We start from the raw sequence: 23,696 nt of genomic DNA on the forward strand, positions 1-23,696 counted from the left end.
TTCTTTTGTATCTATTATCCAAGCATTTAATTTATGTGCTGCTGATTCAGTTGAATAATCGGCTAAAAGGTTATAGATTCTAGATACATGTTTTTTACCTCTCAAATTATTAATCACAGTTTCCTCAATAATTGACAGTGGGGGAGTGGACATGAAAGTATTATGTTTTGATGCTATAAAACTTGTTGATGTGTACATCTCTAAATGTGGTATAATACTTTGACTTTGGGAGTATGGGCTCTAATTTCGTAGACCAGGCGCATGCACAGGCGCACCTGCCCTGCGCCGGCCTTCGCCGCGCGGGCAGGGCGTGACCAGCGCACTTTGCAAGTTTCCTGCAGTGCCAAGAGAGGCACAGTCAAGGCGCAGAGGAACGCAGAGGTGCGTGTCCACGCCTCCCTCAGCGCAAATGGCAGAGAGGTTTAACACAGCTCAGCGCTGTTTTCACCAATCAAATGAGTGCCTCTCCTCGCCTTTAAATGCCCTGCGGCCGAGGCGCAGCGTCTGATTGGTCTGAGTGATCCCCCGTTACATTAAATAGCGATTGCTGTGATTGTTTACTGCATTAAAATGTGCCTGACACTCTGGAAACCTGCCTCTGAGGCTTTGTTGACATGTGCGCACATGTGCACCTGTCACCAAATTACAGCTGCGGAGGGTGCGCTCCGCTTTGCGCCGAGAGTAGACCAGGTTGGAGCTGGCGAGCTTTCAGCGTACTTTCTGCAGTGTTTTTGGCACGAAATTGTCACTGCGCCAACATGAATATGCCGTCAACTTCCCCTGGCGTGCCATCACACCCATCTCTGTGCAGACGGTCTACCAAATTGACAAATTGGCAGCGCATGGCAGTGCGCAGCACTAAGTTAACACTGCACAGGGTGCCCCTGCGCTGCGCCATGAAATTAGAGCCCAAAATGTTAAAAGCAGGAGAGCGCTCGGCACATGTGGTCGGATACAAAAAGAGTGCTTCTTGAGCTTGTTGTTACAAAAGGTAATGCTGGTTCTGATAGAAAGGTTTCAGAACACAAAGTGCATGGCCCTTTGATGCATGTGAGGCTGTGTAACTGAATCGCAGAGGACTAAACCATGGAGCAATGAAAGAGGGTAGTCAGGAACAGGAAAAGAGATCCAAGATATTTACCTCCAGATTCCCCAGATTTCAAATCAACCAAGTGTCAGTTACATGTTGTGGACAACCCCGTCTGTTACTTGGAGGACGCTCCTTGCAGCTTTCAGGAATTAAAGCAGCTGCTGCTAACTTCTTGGTGTCAGATACCAACTTTAGAGGTCAAGTACAAATCTGTGCTTCGTCGGGCCAGGGCCAAAAAAGCTTCTGTTTTCAATATCATGCTTACAATAAAATTGCTTGATTTCATGACTAGGGAAGCATTGTTTTGAATAAGGGTTTAATAAAGAATTAATGAGATCTGTCTATTGACTTTTTTTTTTTGCAAATTAGGATGATCACTTTTGTAAGGCAATGCATGTAATTAAATGACATCAGGAAAAAATAAATAATTAAAAATATTCAAAACTACTGGAATTAAAATGTTCTCTTTACTCTGTTTTCTTACCATGATAAACTTCATCAACCCTGTTTGATTTTGGGGTCAGAATGCAAAGAAAATATGCAAATAACTGTGTCCTGTTCATGCCTGTGCATATTGTGTGTAATGTGTTTGGCAGCGGTGACACTCACCTCTTGAGAGAGGAAAGGGATGATCTGAGCGCAGATGGCACTGAGACGCTTGACAATCTCTGCCTGGGATGGAAAAAGAAGAGGAGCAAGAGACAGACGGAGAGAAAGAGGGACAGAGATATATATGATCATTTCTTGTAGTGTAAGATTGTGAGTGCACACTGAACAGAGGTTATGATGCACCTCGACAGCACATTAAGCCTCCGCTGCATTAAAACACCTTTCTAATGAGCAGGGAGGTCTGTCAGTGACAACTGTGCAAGAATGAGAGAGTAAAATGAAGAAAGATGGAGGCAGCATTAGAGCTCGAGTCAGCACTGGTCTTTTAGCACCATCACACACTCGTCCAAAGACACTTCTTTAGTCTTTCTCACACACACAAACATATGAGCAGAGAAAACACTCGACCATTATCCTCCTTAAAATATTCTCTGAAGCACTCTGCAGGTTCTTTTCGCCACCATTACATTTGTCCATTTCCTAAAACTCAAAAAAACAGAGAAATGTTCGTTTTTACACAAAGATATGGGCGCACACACACACACACACACACACACACACGCACACAATGTAGCAAACCCAGTACAGCATCCTCAGAATAAAGCCTCCTGCACACACACACAAGCACATGCACTCAAACACATAAAAGCACAAGCACACACTCAGTATGTCACATGTATACACAAACACACACCCACGGACACACTGAACCTCTGCGGTGTGTCTAATTCTATCTGTCTGAGTGCCCTCAGCCTCATTTTGTTCTCTTCTTCACTCAGCCGTTCTCTCTTTTTCTACAACAGCTCTCACACTGAGCCATTATTACCCTATTCATCCTCTTCCTCCATTCCCTCTCTCCGTCTCTTTCTCTCATCCTCGGCTCACCCTGTCTCATTTTCTCCCATCTTTCTATTTTTCTACATTATTTCCTTTCTCCCCATTTTAATTTATCCTCTTTCTTTTCTCCCCGCTGCCCTTTTTCTTCCTCTTACATCAGTTGCTCTCGCCTGTTTTGTCTTTGTTACTTTGCTGCCACACATTTCCACAGCCATACTACATTTATAGACTTTTCATTTTCCTCCGCTCATCCTATTTTGCGTTTCTCGCCCCTTCTCCCTGCGTTCATCTATCCTTTCTAACACATGTTTCAGGCACTTGAAGACACTACAGAGGGAGAAAGATAGCAAAAGGGTGATGGAAAGCAGTGCAGTGACTGACAGGGCTGTATACACTATCACGACAGATGCATGCGCGCATGCACACACACACACACACACACAGGCACACACACCCCATCCTGTCAGTTACAGCGTGTGTCATCATGGCCTCATAAAGTAGCTATCAGCAGACTCACAGCTCTGTTCCAAGGACAGACAGTTTTGTCATTTCACACGTGTCAATAGATGAGTTCATTTTTGTATTCTTGCTGGTGTACTTGGGTGTCTGTGTTCATTTAAGTTTTTTAAAATGTGTCCAATTTTTGCTTGACTCCACTCAAAAAAAAGAGTTTTATTTTACACGAAAATATAAGCCACTAACATTTAGACATGCAGTTAAATAAAGGCTGAATGAGCTGCCATGGATGCCAACCATCACTCTGAAGTTTGTTTTAACAAAGCTGAGTAACAAAGCTTTGGAAAGTCTAAAGACAATTAAAAAAAAAAGACTAATCTAGTTTCATTTTCGTCCCAAAATGCACAAAGCTAATAGAAGTTTTCAGTTATACAAGCAGCAACTTTGTAAACTGAAATAAATATTTAGAAGAGCCATGTTGTTTGATACATCACCTGTTGTCATGAAACCTGCACTAGGAACAGTTTTCTGTAAGCTCCAGAGATTAAACGTTTCGACACAAAAACATTAAAACGCAGTAAAAAAAAAAACTGCATCTACACAGAAACACTGAGGGGCTGAAAGCGCTGTAGTTTGCATGCCAGGCCTGTAAGTGGCGCTATAACTGCCTTGTCCAGAAGCTGCTTTTGTGAGATCTCCACCGAAGTAGAGTTGAGCTGATCATCTGGTGTATTGGTAAATACCATAGACTGTAAAAAAATGGACGTCATCTTCCTTGGCTCGAAGTGAGGTCTCCAAAAAACTGGTCCCCCTGGTGACTGGCTGCAGTATAGGTTAAAACATACGGCTTTCCAGCCATCCCAGATGGGCTGTGGTCAAACTTAAAAAAATTATTACACCTTGTAGAAATGTTTGTCACGTCCGATTGTTGTGGTGATTTGAAGATATTTGGCTGTCTTGTATCCAAGTCCTCTTTTTTCTGAAAAGTTTCGTTTCATTCGTGCATGTGACGGGGAATTTTGGCTTCAAAACCGTAAAATGATAAGTAGCGGAGCCACGCTGTCCACTCTATAAACAGTCTATGGTAAATACCGAGTGCAGAAGTGGAGCAACGGATGCACATTTTGTATAAATACAGTCAGCAGATACTGCAGATTAAGCAGCACAAGCAAGACAAGGTAGTTCATGCCGATCATAACAACATTACTATTTTCCTGTTGTATGCACACACGCGAAGCAGAGCATGACGTCAGCGTCTCTACTGAATACACTGGCTTACTGTTTACACGGCAATGGGGTCGACAGCGTTTCAGAAAAAACCTCACTCTGGGGGATGTTTCAAAAGTTTGCGTTTTAGGTCGGCTGAAACGCCGTTTTCGTGTACACGTGAGGCTAAAACGCAACAAAAAATTTTCGTTTCAACCGAAAACCGTTGTCGTGTCAACGTCCTCACAGGTGGAAGAGCTTACAAGAAAACTGGAGAGACTTACAACCAGAAGGAGCAATGAAAGATGAAGTGTAAGCCAATATATTCTCAATCGCAAAAATTTCATGTGATGGTCTTCAGTGTCCTTTTGACAGTTTAAAGAAAACACCTTGTCATGCTGGGGTTCATACAGAAAAATAAACATTCAGTGGAAGACATTTTCTCACTCCTGTGCAGTCAACACTCCTCAAATCTGTAACAGCAGAAGAAAAATACCTCTGAAGGTGAAATATAATGTACAATGAAAGGATGGTTAAACTACTCAAAATTCCAACAGGGTGAGTAGGACAAAGCAGACTCTGCCTGCTGATTTAGTGTGATCTGTGTGATAAGTATGTCCCTGGATGAGGGTTAGCTACCATTGTTAAGGGTGTTCGTTGACCAATCCGTATTCAACACAGCGGGGTTGTAATGTGTTTTCATTGTTAGGTCGATGTGACCAGTTAAAGTCATTGAAAATAAGCTTCTAAATTACAGGATTATCATCCTTTGATACATTTGCTTTTAATTAACCAGTTACCCTTTTATATAAATCTTAATAAGAGAATTTCAGGACATAAAAGTTAAACCATGTAACCTTGGGTGGCTGTGGCTCAGTGGAAGAGTGGTTGGGCTCTCAGATTTGATCCTGGGTCCTGCTATCCACATGATGAAGACTGTCAACCCTGAATGCCTCCCAGGGTTGTGCCGTGGGTGTGTAAATGGGATCGAATGAGTGAATGTGACTTGCTATGTAAAAGCACTCAACTTAGTCTGAAGACCAGAGAAAGGATCTATAAACACAGTCCATTTACCATTTAAACTTGAGATGACACTGTCAAAGAACTTCTGCTACACACCATCATCTCACAAATTGCCTGCTCTGGCTGAGAAGCAGCATGGGGTGTTGTAAGAGAAAGATGCCGATCAGCTGATGGGTTGACAACAGAGGGAAACTGAGCGAGGCTGGAGCACTCTGAGCTCAGCCAGGTGTCAGAGACAACACGGCACGGTCTCTTTCCACAGCCCTGCCAGAGCGCAGCCACCAGGGAGAAGTGGCAGAGAGTGGCCGGATAGAGATGAATAGATGGAGGGATGAAGGGATGGATGGATGGATGGATGGACCAATGGTTGGATGGGAAGATACAAAGAAGGAGAGAGGGCTGGTCAATAAACACCTGAGGGCAGATAAGCTGCCAACTGGCATGTGGACACAGAGACGGAGAGATAAAGAGAGGTTCTGAGTAAAACAGAGATTAAAGAAGTGGGGTGAGAAGGTGGGACAAATCAGCTTTTTATCTGCAAAATGTGAAAATCTTGAGTTTTCTTTGAAACCGTCGAAAAGACGGAGGGATGGTTACTGGAGGTAGAGGTAGAGGAGAAGATGAAGGAATGAACTGCAGGAAAAGGACAATCTGTCCCAGAGGCTGAGAGGCATATTAGCCTGTCAGAGCTCAAGAAACGTGAACACACACACACACACACACACACACACACACACACACACACACACACACACACACACACACACACATAGACCTGTCATCTCGTCATATCACTGACAGAATGATAATCACCACTAGCAAATGTTTACACAATCCCAGTGCTTTGTTTGAGCAAAATGACACTACCTGAAGAATTTGGAAAGGTAACAGACATGCTGAATAAATTTCTTGGATATTCAAGTCAAATGAAGTCAACCAAAACTGTGCTGATTATTTTTACCCGATCATAAGGGCTGGGCAATGAAAAACACCTTGATACGATAAGAAACTGTAGGTACTGATAAGATGAGATATGATATGATAAGAAAATGAACGGAATGATATGGGAAACGATATGTTATTGTATGATATAATTTGTTCGGAAATAGAACAACACGATTTGACACAAAACATTATGAAACCAGATGATCACGACACAGTTCATATAACAATACATGAACTACCATGGTTTGCAATTTTGACCATGTGTAATACCCTAAATAGTTTACTGAATGTAAAGTGGGAAGCAAACCAAACAACTTGTAGCTGATTAAATTGCTTAATTATATTAAAACTACTTGATCCAAGATATATTATTATTAATTAATAAAAACCAAGCGAGTACATGTACCTGATCTTTATTTACAGTGTGCAGGAGCAAGTTTTCAAAAAGTAATTATTTAAACATTCAAAAAGTTTTACTAACCAGGAAACATATTTGCATAATAAACACATGCACACTAGAGGCTGACATTTTTTCAGGAATCCCACGAGATGGGAGTAAACTTAAGTATCAATCACAGGTTTGAGACGGTACAGGACTAAAAGTTGATGGGAGCAGACGGGAGCGGGAACCAATCAGGAAGATAAAATATAATATGTAACATGTGTAACAACTTGCTAGGCGCCGCCCTGTTGGCTATGGCTGCCTTTTGCAGCAGCTCTCTCTTCTTTGTTTCTTCTCTGTTTCATGTAATTTTTTCGTCACTTTTTCATAATCTTTGTATTGGTTACTTTGTATGGTTCATTTGTTGGTCATGGACACCAAACGTTTTATGGCTTCAGCGATAAAAAGTTTACGACTTTTTCTCCTGTGTTTGTCTGGAGATCCTACATGTAACCATATCCTCATTTTTCACATGTGAACTCAGTTGTTAGCAGCCTGTAGCATGTCAATGCTAACCGGTGTAAGGCCTGATGTCTTCCCACAAGGTGAGGAGAAGGAGGTGAGGATGAGCTGTCATGATCTATTTTCTTATGGACCTTTTTGCACTTTCTATACACTTTCTTACTTTTGTTTTCTTGATTGCTGCTGTGACTCCAATTTCTTTGTACTTGTTCCAATGACAATAAAGTTCTATTCTATTCGATTCTACGTGCCACCATTTTGTATTTTTTTTCCTACAAGCCTACGCTGTAATGCAAGTGAAAAAAACTACACTTCCCACAAGCCAACAGTGCTCCCGGCTGCTGTCTTCTGCCAAAATTAAAAAAAGAACAGCATTGGTGGGTGTAAACACTGGCATAGAATCCGGTGCTAAAAACTGACAAACGCAAAGTAAGAAGTAAGGACTGATATGTTAAGCTGACAGAACAGAACAGAACTATTGTTGCAGTTTTTGTTTTTTAAATAATTAAAACATAAACATATTGTCAATGCTTAATGGTGACAATGGCTCCATAAATCAGTCAATTTAAACTTCATATGTTTTGGTTTGTTACACTAAGGTAGGCATTGAGGCAATAAATGGCTCCTCCTAATTTTACCACAGATGAGCTGTACCTGTTGCCATATGTTTTGAAATGAAGCTGCATAACGTGAAGTAATAGAACAAATTGGGGAGAAAATCAAATTCAGTCTATTGCCTGAAATTAAAAGAAGGGAAAAAATTGTGACCGCTACAGGAGTGGGAGTTATTCTGAATGGGAGTGAGATGGGAGTAGGAGTCGTTTTACCGGGAACGGGATGGGACAGGGGTGAAAATCCACTCCTGTGTCACTCTCTAATACACACACTCACATATATGCATCTGCTTCTGTTTATGCAATACATACATACACACATATATAAAAACCTATTCAATTTCGTTTCGTCATACGTACCACTTATAATCCAGTGATAATCTCTGTGAAAGAGCTGCAGGTCTAACAGAGAGCAGTGTAGACACACACACACACACACACACACACACACACACACACACACACACACACACACACACACACACACACACACACACACACACACACACTGACACACAGTGGGCAGTAGGAAGAGCAGCTGTTTGCAGCAATGAATGTGAATATTAGTTATTTGGAAAGAAATCCCAAATAATGCCTCATTTGTTTGATTCACTGTTGTTTTCATAAGCAGCTCTTGCTTTTTTAACCCACTCCCTTTGACACTCCCCCACCACTGCTCTGTTTCTCTCTCTGTCTTTCTTTTCCAGGTTCAAGGGGCCAGCTGAATACTGAATAGGGACTTAACTGTGAAGAAATATGTTAAGTGCTTTTTTGTACCTAATTTAACAGAAATATGAGAGAAATATGACACATCATGAAAATCCTAACTCACAAACTAATTCTCACCATTCTGTGTCATAGTGAAAAATCCCTCCATAACCAAGAATTTTGGCACGACTACAAAATTGTTGGTAAAAAAAAAAAATCAACTAAAGTAACGAAGAAGAGCTGAATCCATTCTCCAAATCAGTGCTCAGCTCAGAAACCAGACCGCATTGAAAGAGTTTCTCCTTTTGTAGCTTCAATTTTTCTTACCCACAAAAACTCATCGCTCCTGCTCTCTCTCCAATCACGTGTTTAACCCACAGCACAAGCGCAACAAGCTCCTGCCTGCTCCGTGAAGGCTGTCAAAAGGCATTCTAGGAAATGTAGTAAATGACTAAGTGAGGGAGAAATAGATGAGACAGGTGGGTAGACGGGGCGATGGGTACACTAGGAAAAGAAAACAATAACACTCACACACAATCAGCCTGCACAGACTGATGGTGTAAGAGCGAATCTGTGTGAGGAAATATTCTTTAGATAATGAGCCGGCGTCTGACTGTTCTGACAAAGACAAAGCTTGTTTCAGAGGGAGGGGGGTCTATCAGAGTAAGATCTGCCCCCTGGCTATTTTCTTTCATATGCTTGGAATGACAAGACGTGCAGCGTTGTGCAACCGCAGCACACCCACAGGCTTGTGCTTTAAGAGGCAGAATGTGATGTATGGCTGTTTCAATGCCTTTTCATCAAGCTGTGAAAAAAGACAGGAAAAAAAGAGCAAAAAGAGATGAACAGAGAAAAAATAAGCTCACATTCATCTTTGCACGCCTTTCACTCATGACTCTACAGTGATCTTGAACTGGAACACAAAGGTGATCAAACCCTCCTGTGAAAGATCACCACTGTATTTGGTCTCCCTGCATGACGGGCAAGCAACAGTGACCGCGTTCATCTTGCCAATAAAGCTGGGTGAATTTGAATGCGATGAGTGTGGGTTGGGGTTGGCACAGGAGGAGGGAGCCGGTGCCCAGTGTGCTCGGCCACTGCCAGCTGTGCCAGCCTCTGAGTCCCACTACGGCGGAGCGAGCCAGGAGCCAGCTTTATGGGGGAGGGCAGCCGTGTGTGTGTCTGAGAGTAATAACTCACTCCTCTGTCTACGATAACTGCTCTCAACAGAAATATGTTGTTTTTTTTTATTTGTAGTTTGATTCTGGTTTATAGCTTTAAAGAGCTCTCAACCTCCAGCTGCAGAAGAATTTTGTTGCAACAAGAAGACTGACACCAGAATTGATTGATTCAAACCAACTCCACCTTGATAAAAATATTTAAAGGATATAATTATATCAGAATTTGTATCAAATTATTACCTGGGAGACTTTCTTTTTTTCCAATTAGTCATCCAGAAATAAATAACCTCAGGTTTCCCTTGATAAAAATACCAGACATGCATGCTGTTTTTGAAAAGGACAAAAAAAAAACTAAAAAAAAAAAATTAAAAACTTGTTACTTGGTTGAGTTATATTTTATGCTTACTGGTCCAAACTCCTTATAAACATTTATTCATTCTTCACCCCAAAAGTGAAACCAGGGGCACCTTGATCACACGACATATTGAATTAATCCAATACATTCAACCTCAGTCTGTTGACACTGTGGCAAAAACACAGTCAGATTTAACAGGTGGTCAACAGCAATGCTCAGAGACAAAGTAAATCTGAATCATCAACACAGATGTTTCTGCAGAAAATCTCTACACCTTGTCTTATGATACCTTCACTGAAAATGTTTTTTTAAGAGAAGCAAAACAAATAAGAACACTTAGGTTGTATCTTAACCATGACACAGACTGTATGGACACAGAAAGTTTTCAACCTGTTGAATTGCAAGTTGTTGTTGTTTCTTATAATTGATTTATTAACCATTATAACTATCATTATTTATGTATCAATAAATCGTCTAAAAATCTTTCAAAATATTTTTTATCAATATTTTGCAATTTTTTTTCTTTTTTCTTTTTAATTAATTAATTAATTTATTTATTTATTTTTATGTTTTTTGGGGCTTAAATGAGATAGGAGACGACAGTGGATAAAACAGGAAACAGGGTGAGAGGAGGGAATAACATGCAGGAAACAGGCCACAGGCTGGATCCAAACCGGGCCCCCCACTTGAAGGCTAACCTCATGGGGCCTGACCTAGACCACAGCATCCATGTGCCTCAAAATGGCTCATTTTTAACATTTTCTTAACCTAAAGGAAATGAAAAAAGGCACTAATTTTTTTTTTTACTTATTTAAAAATTACAGGCAAATTGGTTAATTAATACAATGTCAGATTACACACTACAGATGAAAATAAGACTTAATGCATATTTACATTGATGCCATGCTGATTAATAATATTCATTGTACTTTCTTTAAAAAAGAAAGAAAGAAAGAAAGAAAGAAAGAAAGAAAGAAAGAAAGAAAGAAAGTTATGTATATATTGAATCATCCTCATTTGCCGTCTCTTCAGCTGCAGCCTCTTGTATCAAAGCTTAACATCTAGAAACACAGAGTACGACCCCAGAAAAACAGCGCACATGCTCTGGAGTGGACACAGCCATACTGTTTGTCACAGTGCCTCATAGTCTATACAGCACACGTTGGAAAATCCCCTCATTTATTTCAAGTGTCAGAGGATGTGTGCATATCACACACACACACACACACACACACACACACACACACACACACACACACACACACACACACACACACACACACACACACACACACACACACACACACACACACAAACACTCCTGGAGCGTACCTCTGTCTCCTGCTTTCTAATAGGACCGCTCAGCCCTCTGTGAACAGTTAAAGGTAAATATTTGTAGCTGGTGACGCACTAATCAGACACTGATTGGGTTTTGCAGGCACAGAGCTGTGAATGAAAACAGCTTCCCCTGCTTCCTCTCTTCCCACCCACAACCCCAAGGCCTCCTCTCTACCTCCCTAATCAGCCTTTCTTCTCTTCCTCTCTCCATTGTGCCGGCTCATTTTTTCCCACCTCCATCCTCTCTCCCTCTTTCTCTTGCTACGTTTTCCCTCAGTGCTCTTGGCTGTGCTCTTTTGCTTTCTCTCACTCGACCCTCCTTCTCATTCTCTTTCATTCTTTCTCCTCCTTGCTCTGTCTCTGCCCTCCTTCTCTCCCAGAATCTCCCTGCCTCCACCTTCCCTCGCTTTTATTTTCTTGCTCAGTCTTGTTTTCCTCTCCTCTCTCTGTTTCTTTAGCTTGCTCTTTCTCTCCTCTGGGCAGCATGCCAGCTCCTCTTCCCTGGCGCTGAGCCAACTCCTCTCCTCCTCCATCCCTCCCTTCCTCTATCCCCCTTGCCTCTGATTGATGGCCCCTCTATTCTGGAAGGAGAGGAAGGGAAACAGAGAAAGAGAGAGAGACGGAGAGGAACAGGGAGCGCACACGAACACCCAAAAACACACACCACTCACACACAGAAACAGTGAAAGGCGAACACACACACACACACACGTGCACAGATGCACTCTGAGAATTGTGCACACTCAAACACAACTACACACACAAAAGCCACCACAAACAGTCTTGCACACACACACACACACACACACACACACACACACACACACACACACACACACACACACACACACACACACACACACACAAAAGCAACAAGGGCACACAGAAAAGCAATCCAAACAGAGCAGAAGAGAGCACACATACAATGAGCTGTGTGCAGAGCAAGCAGAGCCTCACAGCATGGGACCAACAAGCACCGGCACACACTTACACACTCATACACACATTTACTCAGACACACACACACACACACACACACACACACACACACACACACACACACACACACACACACAAAAGACACAGATTCAACCTTCAGAGCGGTAACAATACAAGATAGGCAGCGGACCAGGCAGCAGAAACATTTAAAATGAAAAATTTAGACAGACAGCTCACTTCTACTGCTCTGACACACACACACACACACACAGTAGAGGACATCAGGTACAGTCAATAACATATTCAGGAAATGACCTAAAAAAAGTTTGTATACGGCTGTAAAGAACAGAATATAAGAAAAATGTAAAGATACGTATGTGACTTAATATGAAGAGGAACTTGAGCATTAACACACACACACACATACACACAGCCACACAAACAAACAGGGCTTTCCGAAAGAGCAGGTCACTACAGGACACATTATTGGTAGCTTATTGTCATAGTTGTAGTTCCTCATACACCCAGATATCCTCCCCATGTGCTCTCTCTCTCTTTCACTCTGTTCCTCTCTATCTGGATATATAATACACTGAGCCATTAGTCATCTTCACACTGTGCCAGCTCACCAGCTTGCATTGACAGACTGCATACGGCTTCAAACTCGTGTCGTCCGCAGTGCAATAAGACTCCAAGTAGCAATAGTAGCAAAGCTGCCTGCAGAGTTTGTATGCATGTAAAGGCACGCAAAAAAAGTGCACATCACACAAAAGCACTCACCCCTTCTCTATTCACACACACACAATAACATTCATTTATTTTATTTGGATCATTACACACATATCTTTTGCTTTTTGTGATGGAGACTTTACAAAGTATAGTTCAGAACAACACAGGTACTTGAATAGAGCTTATAACTAGGGATTGGAATTAAAACAATTTTGTCAGTACGGATGCCCTTATCGATTCTGCTAATCTATCTGATTCTTTATCGATTCCCTTATCAATTCCTGTTGTGAATTTTCTTGGTACAAAAAGTAGCTTTACAGGTTTTCTGTGTCAACAACATTTAATTGAGTTTATACTGTAAGTGAATAAAATGTAATTGGTCCCTGAGTCTGGATATTTCTGGACATAATTATACAGAAACAGGTAAAAATCGCACACAATGTGACGTTGATGTACTGTGTTGTAATATATCAATAATTCAAGTTGGCCATCTAGTGTCTCAAAGTGGTTATAGCAATGGTTTAAGTTGTTTGGAACCTTTCCGTAGTTCTGAAGCTAGCCATGAGCCTTTCAACTGCCTGATAGCTTTTGACATTTGAAATTCTCAGTATTTTTTACAAAGAGTTGATGTGATATGTTTCTGTGATGAAAGTTGAAATTCTATTCAGAAGCTGAAGTTATACTGATGTATGCTAACTGCTAGCATATCAATGCAGTTTCCCATATACGTTAGCATCAAGCTTGCGCTATTTTGTTATTTTGGTAAATAAGGTGATTGATACCATATCAAATGAACTGAATATGAATCTCCTGAGAGAGAGTAATGTACATTTCTTTATTAAGTCAGTTCTTCAGTAAAACTTCAAGCTGAAAACCCTGAATCAGAGTTTTCTTGGGAAACGTTATCTAACTGCTAAGCTAAGATAGCTGCAGCAGACTGGTTGACGTAAGGCCCACTGGCTCTGGACAGTGTGGCTCCGCCATTTATCATTGTACGGTGTTGAAGCCAAAAATACCCCCTGTCATAGGTGCCACCATTGTAGCAGTTTGCAGCCAGAGTCTGCGCAGTAGAGACAATGAGGGATTCTGGGAGAATCTGAGCGGAGCTGGATAACAAAAATAATATTTCTTTTTTCTTTCGAGAGTCTAATCACTTCCTGACTCTACCTCCCAACATATTTTACATTCACCCAAAAAAATACACGAGAACAGCATCTGTCAATCATTGTTAAATGTTACGTAAAACCTCGTATATCTAATGAAAACAAAACTTTTCAGAGAAAAGAGGACTTGAATACAAGATAGCCAAATGATATCACAACAATCGGACGTGAGAAACATTTCTACGAGGTGTATACATTTTTTAAAGTATGACCACAGCCCATCTGGAATGGCTGGAAAGCCGTATTTTTTAACCTATACTGCAGCCAGCCACCAGGGGGAGCAGTTTTTGTGGAGACCTCACTTCAAGCCGAGCAAGCGGACGTCCAATATTTTACAGTGTATGCGCCAGCACAATGTAAAGAATTGATAAGGGAATCATTAAGCACAAAGGCTAACGATGACCATTGTTTGAAACATTTCTTATCGAAGAACCAGGAACCAGTTCTCGATTCCCATCCCTACTTATAACCACCTGATATTGGATCCAAAGTTCTGCTCACATTAGGACTCGAACTTAAAAGGAAATGATTTACAAGTAATACTTTACTTTTACAGTTTTAACACTTGAGAGATCTTAATCAAATTCAGCAGCCCATTTCTAACCTCAGTTGCTCTCTACAGTGTAAATCTGACCATAGACACAGGTGGTACAATCTGTGGTAACACTGAGCCTCCCCTCATCATGCTCACCCACTATTTTTTAACATGACATTTCATTTGCCTTCATGGTTGGAAACTTGACCGGCCTGTAATGGCTTCTACTATAGGGGCAGTGGTTCTCATGGTAATTAAGCCCTAAATCCATGATGATGTGCATTTTCAAATGGTCTCACAGGGCTGCTTGTGTATTTGTGTACACTAGAAGTGAAGATTAGGAGCTGATGGCGAGAAGCTGCACTCATGGCGCACCGAGGCAGGCTGTGAGTTCTTCTCCAGCATGGAGATGTGGGCACCAAAGTAGAAATAATTCACAGTTTCCCAACCTTGCGTGCACTGAATATTTATTCAAATCTAGCATGGGCGTTTTAAGGAACAGGTGAAAAGTTGCCACGGATTGAAAAGTCGACAAAGTCAGCTCCTTGGAAATCTGTTCAGAGTATCTTTCAACAAATACTGAAATGCTGTACAGCTGAAACTGTGCTCACCATACAGCGTTTTAGACATCAAATCTCAAACTCGCATTCCTTTTTTTTCAACATTCAGTCGTTAAATTATGAGAGGATATCCTCTTCATGAAGTTATCCTGGAGTTTTTATCGAGGTATAGATTTCACAACACAAGTGCAGCGGTTATTCTCACATAAAAAGCCACACAAGATGCAGCTGCTCCATCAGGGTACCATTCACCGGTCACAGAACATGGCCAGACATGCAGCTGCTGTCACATACATTTGATAGCTACACACACACACACACACACACACACACAAAGATAAGCCAATACAGTCTACATAGCTTCTCCCAGCTCCTCTACCAATGACAGAGCCATTACGCTAAAAGGCTAGCTCCCTGGGAATTCAATCACTCATTTTCCCTCTCATCTCATCCTTCTCTCTTTTCCTTTCCTCTTTTTTCTTCCTTTTCTCACCCTATTTTCTATCATTCCTAAAGGGTTGTATCACACTCTTTCCCACTCTCTTTGCCTCATTATTCACAAATGAGCTGTGTTACACATGTACGCACAGACATTCACACAAAGTAATAGAGGAAGAGACATCAAAGCTGCACATGCACAGATGCCACAACACATGCAAAGAGGGAACGCAAACACCCATGATCAAAGAGAGAACAAACATATACCACAAACACAAACGTGCATATAAGTCATTTGACCTCTAGAAAGCAGAAACCAGGTGACCCACATACGAAGGCTCGTCTTAATCCAGCCCTTTAACTACAATCAGTGAAAAACTCCAAACACAACCGTGGGATTATCGAGTGACTGGGTGGTGGGAACGACAAAGAGAAAAAAGATGAGGCAGAGGGGATGGAAAGAGTGAGATGGAGAATGTAAAAAGGGGAAGAGAGAAGCCCAATCCTATTAGGAACCAAAGTGGTGAGTTAAAATGAAGGCAGGTCTCGCTGCACTCTCTCCCTCACCCTCTTTTTTTCCTCTCATGCTCATTCCCAAATGAAATCAGGATTCAGGTCACAACTTCAGCCAAATATACCAACACATGCACGCTTACACATATGCACAAACACATGCATAAAAAGAAATAAAAAAGCTAGACAGCTCCAGCTAATTAGGCTGGAGGATAAGCACATGCACACACACACACACACACACACACACACACACACACACACACACACACACACACACACACACACACACACACACTTTTTCAGAAAAACACAAACAGATAAACATCCACACTCCTCTCATGTGATCGCCCTCTCTGGCTTGTTTGTACTCTGTATAGATCTTCCCCAGTCCCTGTTTCTGTTTTATTTATTTTCTCAGTTTGTTTTTCACTCTGGCTTTTCTTCTCTCCAACTTCCAGCTCATTTCACTGATGCATTGTAATTGTTTGACTGCTAAAAACAAGGATTTTATTTGCAATCTTGCATCCGAGAGTGCAGAGAAAGAAAAGACTGGGCTGCTCTCTCTTTTCAGTCACACAAAAAAAAGCACGCACACCCACACTCCTACACCCACAGCCCTCACATGTGTGCTGGTGAAATGAAAGGAGGGAGCAGGAAGGAAGGACAGCCAGCTGCTTCATCTGTCCTCAGGAGTCCACAGGGGAAACAGTCTGGCTGCTGAGCATCCTGACTATCAAACACAGCTTCCTATAATATCCTGCCTGCTCTGTGAACCATGCCATTTCTGTATACAGCATTGTGATACACTGTGTGCAGACTATATATATGCTAACACTGATACTATAATAGTCTGTCTATAGTGTATGAACCAGGCATTTATAGAATAGTTCTTATTGTTGTAGAATGGAAAAAGTACAAGGTGAGGCTGAACCGTGACATTGATAAATCCAGATTAGCATCAATCTAAATAAGCTAACATTGATGTTTGGACTAAAGACTGCATCAGCCATTTTAGGTCATGTGTCTAAGGTGGTGATAATCGCTACAGTGAATGGGGGCATTAAGCTACAATACAATTGGGTCAATAATTAAGTTTGAGGTGTTTCTGGGAGTCATAAAAGTAGCAGGAAGTAGAATAATAGGTTGAGCCTACTTAACACAAACCTCAGTGACTGTCAATGAGGTGAATCACAGTCAAACATAGACAGACCTACAAAGACCAAAGGTTACTGCCCAGTTTACACACAACTGGTTTCTTCACTGCCCAGTTTCTGTGGCCCTGTTTACACGAGAACGTTTCATCTGAAAACGCTGAAACACAGTGAAAAAAAATCTGCGTTTACACGGAAACGCTGATGGACTGAAAATGCTGCAGTAAACATGCCAGGCCTGTAGGTGGTGCTATAACTGTCTTGTCCAGAAGCGGTTTTTGGGAGATCTCCACCGAGCTAGTCTTCTCCAATCATCTGGTGTATTGGGGAATACTAAGTTAAAAAGTGGAGCAACAGATGCACATTGTGTACGAAGACAGTCCGCAGATACAGTAGATTGAGAAGAACAAGCACAACACGGTAGTTCGCGATGATTGTAACAACGGTACTGTTGTCCTGCTGTATGTGCTTGTGAGGAGCAGAGTGTAACGTCAGCGTTTCCACCGAACACGCCGGCTTACTGTTTACACGGCAACGGTGTCGGTTTCAGAAAAATCCCACTCTGGAGGCTGTTTTCAAAAGTTTGTGTTGTAGGTCCGCTGAAACGCCGTTTCCGTGTAAACACGATGCTGAAACGTAACAAAACTTTTGCATTTCACCCTAAAACCGTTGTCGTGTAAACCGCCCCTGTATTTCAGCTTTTGTGTTTTCCCAAGCACATGAGTTGTCTTTTGTGTCAGTTACAAGATTTGTTCACTCATAAGATAAAATCCAACACCACTCCTGTTTGCAAATACTCTGTTTTCACACATTTAACCTTTGAAACAGTAACTCAGACTGCTTACTTTCACTACCAGTTGCTGTTCATACATTTGTGAATGTGTGCAGTCAACATCAGCAACATCAGGAGAATTTGTTGACGAGACTCCTTCATTTGTCACTAACTTCCAGTAAGTAACATATCTCTTTTAGACTCAGGCGAGGCAGGTGGACAGAGTGACATCACGTGTAAAATGTCCAAAGACGGATGGAAGTCATGGCAGTTCAAAAGTGAAGCCAACATATTTAGAGTTTCTCTTTACAGACTTTATGTTTTCTGTTGCTGAAGTTAGTTTTGTTCATGATGATTTAAGCCCTGGTGTTTATTTCTGAGAATTTAGTTTTACAAAGTTTTTAGATGCTATAAATAGCAGTATCACACTGTAAGCAACAGTTTTATTCACACATGGGATGCTGTCAGAGTAGAGAGAAAGCACAACAAAACGTAACACACACTAACACAGGTATGATTTAGCTTTCCGTAAGGATGAGCGTCTGCTTCAAACTCACAAAAGATGAGCCTCTGCTGTAAACTGAACCTGCTCAAAGGACTTTATCCAAGTTATGTCTACCTTACATGTGTGTCTTAATTTCAATACTGCAGTCCCACCAGCCAATCTACACAGACTCTGACTCCAAATACCCTTAATTCAGTGTTTTTGCTGAGAAATTTTGTCATCATTTTTGTACAACTGAAGGAGGCAGAGACACATTGTCCATCACTATGTACAGTCACTGGATAGGACACATGTTGCAGCGACGTGACCTTGGAGTTCCTGGTTTTGAAACAAGATCACCAAGAATAATGCTAAAAATGTGCCTGCTAAATTGTAAAAGATACCCAATAAAAACATGTTGAACTCCAAAAAGTGTTAGAATTTAAATTCTGAGCTTTTTATGCAATGCTCAAATATTTCTTTTAAAGATCTTAGCTCTCAGAATAAAATGTTTTTCACTGGCAAAATATGGAATTAGAAGTAAAATGTGCACATCATTTAAAAAAGAACTCGGCCTTATTTGTGAGATATGTAGAGTATTTGTGACAAGAATGATCAAATGACTTCCATCTTACCATAAGTATGTCTAAAGGATTTATTGAAAATGAGGAAACAGAATGTGCAGATACTGTATGTGTAAATGCTGAAGAGTGCAGGGGCACCGCTGTCATGAGCTAAACTTGACCTTTGAAACCACACATTAGTCCTCACAATGTCTTTCTGTGAGAAAGGCTGAGAAAGGCGTTTGCATATTTGTTGTAAAGTCTAAAAAAGAGCCATGAAAGACTGAAAACCACAATGCTGTCAGAGTTTAGGACGAAGTTTCTTCAGTGAGCATTAGTCGATAAAGTATTGTGAGTTTGTGAAAATTGATGTGGGTATATGTTACACACAGCTAAGTTATTAAGTAACCATTATGGATTCTTCTTTTGAAAGTGTAATCACAGAACTAAAATATCTTTGACAAATAGTTGTGTCCTGACAGCCTAGAAGTCGAGCATCACATGAACTATTGTAAAATTTCAATGGTGACCCAGCTTTCAACTCCACAGCCCCCTCAAGGTCCTCGCTGTCTAATCTGTAATTAAGCACCCTCGCAGCCCGCGAGCCGTACTGCCTAGCATCCTGCTGTATGAGGCTACTAAAACACAAACAAGCTATGCAACAATTCCATCTTATTAACATCAAGAATTTCCTTTTAAATCCTTAATCAGAGTCACAGCTGAATGCAAAACCTTACGTAAAAAAGCACATCTTGTTTGAAGGAATGTAACCTTTGCGTCATCTGTGTTTCAATCACTGACAAAGCTGGCGTGACTCATGCAGGCTGTTACTTAGCTCCTCAGGGTATGGATTTCTATATAAATCAAGGAGACATTTATACACACCTTTAACTGCTAATAGATGTACATGCATATTTATTATGATTCAAACCCACAGTCATCTGAATGTGTGTGGTAAACAGGATATCCCCATCTGAAGTGATATGAGAATAAGTGAATGATGTAACATCAGCCAAATGAAGACACTAATAAGTGATGTGTGTTTCTGACACATTGCAATTAAAAGTTACTGTGACATGTTGCAGGATCCCGAACCAGTTATGTAGCAATATATACACTCATAGACCCTACTACTAAAAGCATATATCCATCAAGGCCAAAAAGCTCTATTTAAATCTCCAGGTTCGCTTTTGTTTGTGAGGCTAGAAAGAAACTAAGTGTGTATTAAACTGTACACAGTTAATGGAGCCTGTTGACCATCTGAGATAACTGAGTATGATTGCCAAAGATGTTCTCTTCTTTAGATGGCAAGGCTTTCTTCACATCAAACTCTACTCTACAAACTCTCCTTATGACCAGTATCAGTACTTGTTGGGGCTATCCACCATATTTATTCCAAACATAGATAAACATAGATAGAAGTGACACTGCAGAGGCACTGTTATTGTTAAAAGGCAATGACTGTCCTTCTCCATCCACTGTCCTGTCTAAAAAAAGACATAAAAAAAAAACAAAATAAAAAATTATCTAAAAAATGTCAAAAGAAGAGAGGACACAGAAAAGTGAAAACAAGAAACACTGAGTGATTTAACAGCTATGTTCCCATAGTGTGATCACTAGAAACTCCTATTCACAAACAGTCACAGTCCCAACCCTCTAAACTTGCAATCTTATAAAGCTCTCACAATCAAACATGACTTAGGAGTAAACAAAAGATGGGAGAAAGAAACAGGCTTACATCATGACGGTCTTCAAGGTAACTCAAGGTTCCCTGCACACCACAGTATATCTAACTGTAAGGTGTGAACTTAAATGAGCAGATTTGGAGGTAAAGGAAAAGACCAGGCAGGTGTAACCATCAGTAGCACTGGGCATCATCATCATGGAGATTGTATCTGCTTTGTGTAGAACTATCATAATTAACATGTTGGCTTAAAAATGCTGTGAGTGAAAAAACAAAAAATCCCAATAATTTCAGCTATTAGCAAGGTGATCCTACTACTTTATTATTAAACAATATTTAAACGTAAATTCTACCCTCCGTTCCTTTACAAGAAAATGATCTGTGACCCTGTCGTACCAACCAGGTGTTTTTCCAGGGATTTTACCAGTGTTCTCTCAACGGCCAGCAGAGCTAGACTGCTTAAACGGCCTTGGCCCACTGTGTTGCGGGTGTAAGACTTGAGCTGCTTTAAAAAGGAGAAGCTCCTCTCTACAGAAGATGCTCCGGTTGGGGGTTAAACTTCAAGATCGCTGGCTGGCTCATTTCTCTGTCAATCAAAAAGGGATTCGGCCTCAGACAGCTCATCCAATCATCGCGCAGAAGCCCAGCGTCCAGGCCAGCCCACTGCCTCATAGACCCCCAGACGCTGAGCGTTCGATGGGCGGGACAAAGCCCAGCGTTTATCCAATGACCGTCCACTTTCCACAGTGGAACAACCCACTCTACGCTTCCCCACTGAAGTCAGAAGATGCTCAGCGTCCGACTGTGTTAAAGCGCTGAGACGCTGCGGGGATGAATGAGGAGGTCGAACCAGTTACCTGTGATAGGTAGCTGATTCTGGACAAAAGATGAAGGAATTCTAGCTCATATTTTGTCAATGAAATGTACACACAGCAGAACATATCACCACTTTTTGGGGACATTTTAGGGGAAGCTGAGCTTCCCTTGCAGTCTTAGAGCAATCGCCACTGATGTGGATCTAGTCTAATTAAACTTGTTGGATTAAACCAAAGTTATGTTTTTGTTATGTTTGCTTTACTTTCTGGTTCTGAAGATCATAGTAAAAAACATCATCACAAGAAATTTCTGCGGCTGTTGTGTACGGCTCTTGTTGTCATCGCACTCCCACTTAGCAGTGTGGGCTCAGTGTGTTTCTTACTGGCCCTTTGAAGTCAGCTGCTGATGCCCTCATTTACTTCCTGCCATCCATATTTTCACCATTTTCCTGCTATGGTCTACTCACATGTTCTTGTTGCAAAGTCCAACAAAGCCTGGGTGTTTCTTCATCTCACATCATCGTGTTGTCATCCTGCTGTTAGCATCAGTTTTCGACATAAAGAACCTGCTTCTTACATTCACCCCACACCTGACAACACATCATCATATCTGTAAACCATGCTGTGCCAGCCACGGAGAGCTCTCAGTATAAGACTGAATTACAAAGTCAGTGAATATACATGTTGTGCGTCTGCACATAGCGGGGGATACAGGCAATGATATCCAAGCCCCAGAAGTGCTATATCAATGAATATAGAACAACCACAGAGAGCAGCGTACAGTCCTTATAGCCTGCCCCGCTCCTCCAGGGGATACAGCGAGTATATATATGTATATACGATATGAAACGATAATGGAAGCGAACCAAGAGAGATAATGTGATGACGTGTACGTGCCTGTGTGTGCGTGCCTGTGAATGTATTCACACTGCTTAAAGATGGAGAGGCTACGATGTTATCTTTTCATATAGTTCAGATAGAATCATCCAAGAGAAGAAGGGGGAGAAATCAGGAGGAAATGAGGGAGAAAGAGATTGTGAAAGAGAGAGGTGAGGGAGGTGGGTGCAGATAACGAGGGAGGAGGAAATATAGAGAAAGGGGGGAGAGACAGAGAGATGGGGATAAGAAGAGAAAGAGGCTAAAAGGAAGAGTCGGGAGGCACGGATTGACTGTTACAGCTCAATTAATGCCAGGACATGAGACGGCCCCGCCACTGATAATGACAGCAAGAGAGAGAAGAGGGAGGGGGGCGATAGCTGTGATCTCGACAGGATGTTAGGAGGAAGCTGGAGGGGGAGAAAGAGTAGGAGGAGAGGAAATAAGAGCAGATACTGTTAAATCTATTCATGATTCATTATTTCTCACTGCGGCTCAAAGCTCCCTCCCTCCCTTGATGTCTCCCTCTCTCTCCATCTTTCCTCAGACAGCCCTCCCTCCTTCTTCCCCTTTTCCCTCTTCTGTTTTTTTTCTTTTCTTGGCTTTAATTTTCGTCTTTTTTTCTCCCCCCTCATCTGTTCTCTGAGGTCTTTATCTGTCTCTTCCAAAGGCTTCATCCTTCCTGTTTACCCTCTCCTCTTTCATCCGTTCAATTAATCTCTCCCTTCGTTTTTCTCCCTCCCTCCCGTCCTGCTCTCGCACTTTTTCCCCCAACATCAGCTCTCTGCGCTCACTTTTCTTTCCTGTTTCTCTATATCTCTTCCTCCCTCCGCTGCATACCATGCTCTCTCCCTCCTTCTTACAGCTTCATATCTTCTAAGTCCTCCCCTCTTCTGAATGATCTTGCTCTCACTTTTTCAAACTATCCCACTCGTTCCTCCGTCCTCTCTCCTTTCAAAAAGACCCTCGGCTCTACAGCCTCTTCCTTTGTGCTTTATCCTTGTCCACTCTTTTTCTCTCAAATTCCTCACTCTATCTCTGTCTTCCATCACTGCTGCCTTTTGATATGCTTTTTTATACCAGTTTCTTCATTTTAAATTCCGTCTCGCTCCCTCCCATCCTTCTTTTTATTCTATTTCTGTCAATTTACCCCACTCTGTTTCATTTTTCTCTCCATAAGTTCTCTTTTACTATCTTCCTCGTAT

General features: G+C 41.6%; 1 protein-coding gene across 2 annotated transcripts in view; it reads right to left on the bottom strand.

Annotated features, from left to right (window-relative positions):
• The window catches only part of tle2b (TLE family member 2, transcriptional corepressor b), a 104,963-nt gene that overhangs the window by 35,631 nt on the left and 45,636 nt on the right, over positions 1-23,696 (bottom strand). For both annotated transcript variants that reach the window (XM_074667550.1, XM_074667549.1), the window contains exon 5: positions 1,700-1,762. In XM_074667550.1, the coding sequence (XP_074523651.1) occupies positions 1,700-1,762 (63 nt within the window). The remainder of the gene's footprint in view (positions 1-1,699; positions 1,763-23,696) is intronic.

This window comes from Halichoeres trimaculatus, unplaced genomic scaffold (genome assembly GCF_033239565.1).
Source record: "Halichoeres trimaculatus isolate MK-OKI-2021-1 unplaced genomic scaffold, fHalTri1.1 fHalTri1_scaffold_4, whole genome shotgun sequence".
Taxonomy (NCBI): Eukaryota; Metazoa; Chordata; class Actinopteri; order Labriformes; family Labridae; genus Halichoeres; species Halichoeres trimaculatus.